An 8,314-nucleotide genomic window follows, 5' to 3' on the forward strand; every position below is an offset into this window, starting at 1 on the left:
TTACGTTATGTTCCCTCCCTTTCTTCATGTGTCGCACACTCTCTCGTCCGGGCAGCAACACGCTCTCCTGGCTACGTCCCCCGGCCCCCCACAGGAATGTTAACCCCATAAATGCTGGTCAGAATAAACAGGAAAACATTACTGTTAAAGAAAACAAAACTCCTAATGAATTAGTCATGAGTTATACATTACGTTGTTAAACACAAACACATACCCTTTTAAAGGCTTTTAACCCTTTTTTAAACAAACCATTCATTAAATGATTTTAATACAATTTATAGTAGTAACTTATTGGCTAACTTATTGAGAGAGTATATGTTTTACCCCCTGTCTGTCTGTCCGTCCGTCCGTCTGTGGACAGCTACTCTCCCGCACTGTTGGCTTGGTCGCAACGAAACCGTGCACACACACTCCCTGGATGCCAATTCAGAACCTCTGCCCACATTTTTTAACATGGCCCTGTTATAGCGCCACCACAAGGCCGCTTTTTGCAAAACACATTTTTTCACAGTACTCCTATATTTTGTCCAAACATCACGCAAATCGGTACACAGTATCTCTATAGTCGTTAAACGAAACGGGTCTTTCAGATTTTTCATATTACATCCTTATTGGCTAAAAATGGCTTCCAAAGTTTGCAGGACTGCTCTGTTTTGAACAAAATGCCTCAACTCATGAACACAGCATGCAATTTCCGTGAAACTTTGCACGCACATTCCCACTATTAGGGATGTCCGATATTATCGGCCTTCCGATATTATCGGCCGATATTAGCATAAAAATTGATATCGGGAAAATATCGGTATCGGTTTTTGAAGATTTTTTTTTTTTTTTTTTTTTTTGGCTTTATAAATAAGTTACAGGAGTTCTTACTGTATATGGTGTGTGTGATATGAAATTTGAGCTTACCCTAATCACAATAATCCCCGCATATATCGGGATCGGTTGATATCGGTATCGGTAATTAAGAGTTGGACAATATCGGTATATCGGTTATCGGTAAAAAAGCCAATATCGGACAACCCTATGCCGAGGAAGAAATTCCACTTGAGAGTTTTCTAATCAGCCTCATGGTGGCGCTATAACAACCCGATTCGTGTTTTTACCTATAACTGCACCAATCTGTGTAATACTTTGTATGTGCACTCCCTGGAGGTCAAGGCAAAAACCTTTGCCCTGCATTTTTCATATCTACCTTCTATTGCGCCACCAGGAGGCCGACTTATGTAAAACATATTTCTTTACATTACTCCTTCCGATTTTATCCAAATTTCACGCAAATCGGTACACATGATCTCTATAGTCATGTGATCAAGACGGATCTGTTTAATTTTTCATATTCCATCCAGATTGGCTAAGATTCCCATCTAAAGTTTGCAGGAGTGGCCCGTTTAGAACAAAATGCCGCAAATCATGAATGCAGCGTCCGATTGCGGTCAAACTGTGCACGCACATTCACACTATGTTGAGGAACAAATGCTACCATTTTAACATTGGCCTGTTATAGCGCCACCGGCAGGTCTAATTTAGCAAAACAACAAAACAAATTTCAAATCCTCAAATCATTAATGCAGTGTCCGATTGCCTTGCAAGACCTAAGAAGAAATGGTACCCTTTTTACATTGGCCTATTATAGCGCCACCAGGAGGCCACAATAACCTACCTGACCTGGCGGAGACCTGTGCTCCGAGGATCACTTTTTTTAGTTTTATGGGTTACACATGTATGCTAAAACTATACAACAAACAACTCCAAATGTTTCAAATATTTGATTACAATAAATACAAATCATGCACCTGCAGATTTATGTTCAACATTAGAGTTATGGGCCACAAAACACTAAGCCCTTTCATTGACTGATCCTCTACTATTGGCCCTCTCCTTTTATCACCAACTAGAGGTCCGGCCGCCCGCGCACAGGGTACCAAGATAGTGGGATAAAAATTTCCAAAAGTAAAACAAAAAAAAACAAAAAAACATATATATATTTTTTTTTTTGAAAATGCATCGAAACTGCATTGTTTTTGTTGCTAGGCTTCAATGTGGTGTAAAAAGGCATATCAGATTTTCACGCAAGTTACCTTTTTGTTTTTTTGAACAGCAGTGCATTCCAAAGGGTTAGAAAGATCCAATGGAACATCCAACAGTCCATTGTTAAACCTTACACGTGATAGAGGGATGGAACATGCCTTCAACACTACCGTGGTTGCATACACAATTAAACACAGTAAAAAATCTATTCATGACAATTTGTCTCAAGGAAAAACGATACACACAAGACAATTAACACTGTAGTAGTTGATTAGAGAAACATACCTGGTGCCCAACCTTCCTTGTTTTGGGTTCTCTACAGGACTGCTCAACTGTAATGATAAATGGCTTCGTATTAAACAGAAGGGGGAGGGGAATGGAGGCTAAGCAAATCTAATATCCAAATATAGCTGCAAGCAGCGATAATACGGGGCCAGTGAATAGAGAGAGAGAGAGACATGGAAACGGAATAGATTGAAGAGAGAGAGAGTGACATGGAAACAATAGATTGATGAGAGAGAGAGATGGAAACATAATGGTTTGATTGGACATCTCAACCTATTGCCATTAACACATTGACTGCCTAGATCGAGTTATCTCGATATTAAGAATCCAGCGCTTGACTGCCTAGATCGAGTTAACTCGATATTAGGTCTTTTCATTGGTATAAGGTAGATTGCAATCTTCCACAACCTGTGTATTAATATTAAGCTTCTACGACAAAAGAAAAGTCACATGATCGCAAAAGTCACATGATCTGAGCAAAACACTACAAATCCGGGTGCAGAACAACAGTCCCTGTGGCATTCTAAACAAACAGTGAGCAGAGACGGACGGACAGAGAAATAGAGTGAGAGAGAGCGAGAGACAGCGACTGAGAGACGGAGAAAGAGCAAGCGATCGTTAGTTAGGTAAAGTTAGGAGAGGTGCAAGAAGATATATATATATAGGTGAGAGTAAGACGTTTATATAGTATAGTATAGTAGTATTGTAGTGCATAGATATATAGGTGAGAGAGTTAGGTGTATATATTTATAGGTGGGAGTTGGGAGTATATTTTTTTCGGCGAGATGAGAGGAAGAAGAGGCAAGGCCAAATGCCCTCGGAGGGACCCGACCCAAAGAACTATAATGGAAACTATGAGCTTCACTGCTCCCTCGGGACCACCACCACCACCACCACCACCGGGACCACCATCCCGACCTGTGGAGGGACCACCGCGACCTGAGAAGCCGTCGGCGGTGGCGTCTTTCACCGCTCCCCCGCGACCACCTTCGCCACTAGCTGGGGGCTCCAAGGAGGTGAAGGCGGCGTGTCTCACTACCCCCGGGGGATCTGTTGACGTGAAGCCATCTCTATCGGTGAAAGATACCTATGTCTTCACGCCAGCAGAACCTCCGAGTCCGCCGCGACCACCTCCGCGGCCGCCATTGGAGGGATCCGAGGAGACGAAGACTGCTCCCCAGGGATCTGAGGAGACATCGGTGTCTTCGACCATCCCCCGGCGCCAGAAGCAACGGGCACGGAGGCCTAAGAAAAAGCAACCACCTCCGCCACCACTTCCCCCACCACCTGCGAGGGTATCTGAGCCTGAGGACACGAACCCACCGCTACAAGACTGTCCAGACATCGATCCCGATCCCGGGCACCGGTTGCGTCGTAGCAGCAGACAGAAGACCGAGTCATATCGCCCAGGCCCAGACCCAGACACTACTGACGGTGAAGAGAGCTCAGATTCTGACTGTTCTGACTGTTCATGGGAGCCAAGATGTCTGGATCGGTTTCCCAGTGGTAAGAATATATATATATATATATATTTTATCATATTTTACCTTTTGGTTGCAAAATAGCAGATCTACAAGCTCACAACGCCTCCCGCTGCGACGCGTTGTGAGCTTGTAAATCGGCTACTTTTTACCTGATATTTGTATAAAGTATGTGGGGCACTGCTTACTTATATCAACATATAAAATGGCACCAAACAATTCAATGCATCACAACGTAGTGCTTTATATTGTTATGATCATTGAATGGTGCCATTTTATATAATCAAACAATTTGTCTAAAAAGGATGAAACCATTCATATATGAATGGTTTCATAGGGGGTAGAGGGAAGAGTTCATGTCATGACGACCTTGTAAACAAAGATTTGTGTAGATCTGTTTTTTTGGGGGGGGGGCATACTTCAAAGGGAAGAGGTCATGTCACCACAACAAATGTTTTGATGCTGTTGTGAGTCGACATGAGGCCTTGTAAACAAAGATTTGTGTAGATCTGTTTTTTTTGGGGGGGTAGGCATACTTCAAAGGGAAGAGGTCATGTCACGTCAACAAATGTTTTGATGCTGTTGTGGGTCGACATGAGGACATGTCAACAATGACTATCAAATTCCTTTGATGGCTTTACTTTTTGGGGTGGAGGCCAGGTGCACCGAGGCCCCCCACCATCATAATAAATTTCATCAAAGGTCCCCTTATGTCCACAACATCAACAGTGTTTGATCTTGTTTACTTTCAGACGACGAAGATGAGTCTGATGAAGCAATGGCGTCGTCATCTCATCATAGGCCTACACAGTCTGCTAGGAATGGTAAGTCTGTTTCAAACATTTTCATTAGACAGTTGGTTTTTATAGATGCCATTTTCTTCATCACGTGTCCATTTGGTTCCATTTGTACACATCGTACTGTAATGGTAGCCTTGCCTAACCAGGCTACTGTATTTGGTCATTTAGGGCTAAACTCTGTTTGTGTTTGACACAGTGTCATATATATAATCTGGTCATACAATATAGACAAACACATACAGAGCCAGCCCTGGCTAAAAACCACACTCTGCAATGATACATGTCATTCATTCTAAGTTGCACAAAGTAATGCACCACCACCAGTGAATATAATTGTATATCTTATTTACCAAACTATTTTATGTTTTACTGTGATTTCAGACATGATGGATGTGGAGGAAGCAGGACCATCATGTTCAACCGCAGTACCAAGTGTCCGCCGTGAAAGAGGTGAGACAGTTTTCACAGCTGTACCACACAACAGGATTTTGACAGTACATCATACAACAAACACATACAGAGCCAGCCCATGTCATTCATGACATGATACATGTCATTCATTCTAAAGTTGCCATGCTGGCAGTGAATATAATTGTATATCTTATTTACCAAACTATTTTATGTTTTACTATGATTTCAGGCATGATGGATGTGGAGGAAACGGGACCATCACCTTCAACCGCAGTACCACGTGACGGGCGTAAAAGAGGTGAGACAGTTTTCACAGCTGTACCACACAACATGATTTTGACAGTACATTTTGATTCAGTTTTAGTCATAGTCTGTTGAATACAATTCCACATAGTGTCATAATCTGGACATACAATATAGACAAACACATACAGAGCCAGCCCTCGCTAAAACCCCACTCTGCAATGATAAATGTCACAAAATCATGTACCACAACAACATGATTTTGACAGTACATTTTGATTCAGTTTTAGTCATAGTCTGTTGAATAAAATTCCATTTAGTTTTAGTCATATTTTCATATAAATCAACACTGCCACACAAACAAAAAAGATGTATTTTATGGTAATTGTGTATTTCTGTAATTCACAGGACATGGTGGGAGGCCGTCAGCTGTAGAGCCTGTGTGGAAGGACACAGATTGGGAACCTAGGGAGGACATCCCTTTCACTGCTAGTCCGGGTCCTAGAAATGCTGCGGCGGAGCTACATTCCACCATGCCTGTAGACTTTCTTTCACTTTTCCTCACTGATGAGCTGCTAGGGATGATAGTAGAGCAGACCAACCACTATGCTGACGTGTTCATCCAGGCCAGGAGTGAAGAAGAAGTGGCGCAGCATCCACAAAGCAGGGTGAAGGACTGGAAAGCGGTTTCAGTGGGGGAGCTGAAAAACTTTTTGGCCCTGTTGTTCCTCACTGGCCTTGTTCGAAAGCCTGTACTAGAGTACTATTGGTCGACCGATGACCCTGTACTCACTTCGTTCTTCGGCAAAAAGATGCCACGCAACAGGTTCCAGATCATCTGGCGGTTTCTCCACTTCACCAACAATGAGGCTGACGCTGCCGCTCACGCCGCCGCCGCTGCCGCCGCCGAAGCTGCTGGTGAGGTTGCTGTTGTCGACAGGCTTTGTAAAATCAACCCGGTCTTGCTGTACCTGACAGACAAATTCAAGCAGATGTTTGTTCCAGGTCGTAACATCAGCATCGATGAGGGGATGCTTTTGTGGAGGGGACGCCTATCCTTCAGAGTGTACAACCCAATGAAGCCCACCAAGTATGGAATAAAGTCCTACATTCTGTGCGATTCTGGAACGGGGTACTGCTACTCAATGAAGCCATATTCTGGACAGTACTCTTCCCTACCAGACACAGTCATCTTTCTGTTGCAGGGTCTTACAGGGTACGGGTTTTCGTTGTTCATGGACAACTATTATAACTCCGTGAAGCTGTATGAACTCCTCCTTGAGAAGAACACCCATGCCTGTGGTACCATGAGGCTAAAAAGAGGAGAACCACAAGCCATGAGGGATGTGACGATGTCCAGCCTGAAAGTGGGACAACGTAAGATGCTTCACAATGGCAAAGTGATGTTATTGGCCTGGCGAGACAAACGCATCGTTCGATTGATCACAACCCAGCACAAGGATGAGATGGGCACCCAGATGGTGAGGCAGAAAAAACACAGCGACAAAGTGCCACAGGAGAAGCCAGTTTGTGTCCTTGAATACAACAAGAGTATGAATGCAGTTGACCGACTAGACCAAAACCTAAGCTATTATCCCTTCATCAGGAAGACAGCCAAGTGGAGCAGCAAGTTTGTGGTCTATTTATTCCAAATCGCAATGTACAACGCATTCGTACTCTACAAGACAAGGAATCCAGGTGGCGACTGTAAGTGCATGTATGACTTCATCCTCAGCGTTGTCAAGTCTTGGACCGCTGTGAGACATGCCCCTGTCCCAGCAGACCCGCCTGTCCCCCCCCCGGCTGTCAGCAGCAACCTCACCAGCAGCAACCTCACCAGCAGCAGCCTCACCAGCAGCCTCATCCTGCCCGCCCCTGCCGTCCCCCGGCCTCTCCGCCCCCCCCTGCCCCCCCCCTGCGTCCTTATGCACCAAGAAGTCGCGAACCTTGTGACCGATTGAGTGGCGATATGAAAGTCCATGAGCTTGTCTATTGTCCCCCCACTGCCAAAAACAAGCACCCAACAAAATGGTGCAGAGTTTGCACCAGGAGGGGAGAGCGGAGTGAGACAAGGTATCAGTGCAAAAGCTGTTTGGTACCCCTCCATGTTATTGATTGCTACCTTGATTACCATACTAAGGAGAAGTATTATTGAATCATTTTGATTGTATTTGTTTGTTTTATTTTCATTTTGTATTTATTTTGACTTTGATTTATTATGCTCTGAGCCAGCCAACAGTTGGCAGTGAATGTGCTGCTAATGTTTCTCACTGCCCCAAGGGATCTGAGTGCGTGATGCCATCTTTGTCGGTGAAAGACATCTATGCCATCACGTCCTCAGACCCTCACGGGGACCACCTCCGCCCTGAGCGATTGATTACCATACTAAGGAGAAGTATTATTGAATCATTTTGATTGTATTTGTTTGTTTTATTTTCATTTTGTATTTATTTTGACTTTGATTTATTATGCTCTGAGCCAGCCAACAGTTGGCAGTGAATGTGCTGCTAATGTTTCTCACTGCCCCAAGGGATCTGAGTGCGTGATGCCATCTTTGTCGGTGAAAGACATCTATGCCATCACGTCCTCAGACCCTCACGGGGACCACCTCCACCCTGAGCGATCTGAGGAGACATTGATGTGCTGGCCAGCAAAACACACAATGATGATATATTGTATTTTTTGTATGTTTTTTGTATGTTGTACTTTGTATGTTGTACTCCATTTTGTACTTGAAAGACATATAAAGTGTTCAAATGTGTCTGCCTGAGTCGTTTCAAAACTTTTTCTGTAGACTGTTGGTTTTATATCATAGATATACAATTGCAAACTAGCAGGTCTTGTGTGCACAAATGGAACCAGTGAAATCAGTATCCTAATCTGAAGAAAACCTGGACATAGAATATAGACAGACACATACATAGCTAGCCCTATTTGACCATTACTGTCAACCCTACGGGTCCATTTAGTTCCATTTGCACACAATCAAGAGTTATGGGGGACTGATATTCAGTAATTGGGTTCTGTAGACTGTTGGTTTTATATCATAGATATACAATTGCA

General features: G+C 43.7%; 1 protein-coding gene across 1 annotated transcript; it reads left to right on the plus strand.

Moving 5' to 3' along the window:
- Positions 1-3,161: 3,161 nt before the first annotated feature.
- On the plus strand, positions 3,162-7,212 carry LOC311065176 (piggyBac transposable element-derived protein 4-like; the record flags this gene model as incomplete). Its single annotated transcript, XM_084085393.1, has 4 exons — positions 3,162-3,822; positions 4,550-4,621; positions 4,979-5,047; positions 5,660-7,212. The coding sequence occupies 4 exons, from the start codon at positions 3,162-3,164 to the stop codon at positions 7,210-7,212; spliced, it is 2,355 nt and encodes a 784-aa protein (XP_083941519.1).
- Between the last annotated feature and the right edge of the window lie 1,102 nt (positions 7,213-8,314).

This window comes from Gymnoscopelus microlampas, assembly GCF_963454915.1.
Source record: "Gymnoscopelus microlampas genome assembly, chromosome: 17".
Taxonomy (NCBI): domain Eukaryota; kingdom Metazoa; phylum Chordata; class Actinopteri; order Myctophiformes; family Myctophidae; genus Gymnoscopelus; species Gymnoscopelus microlampas.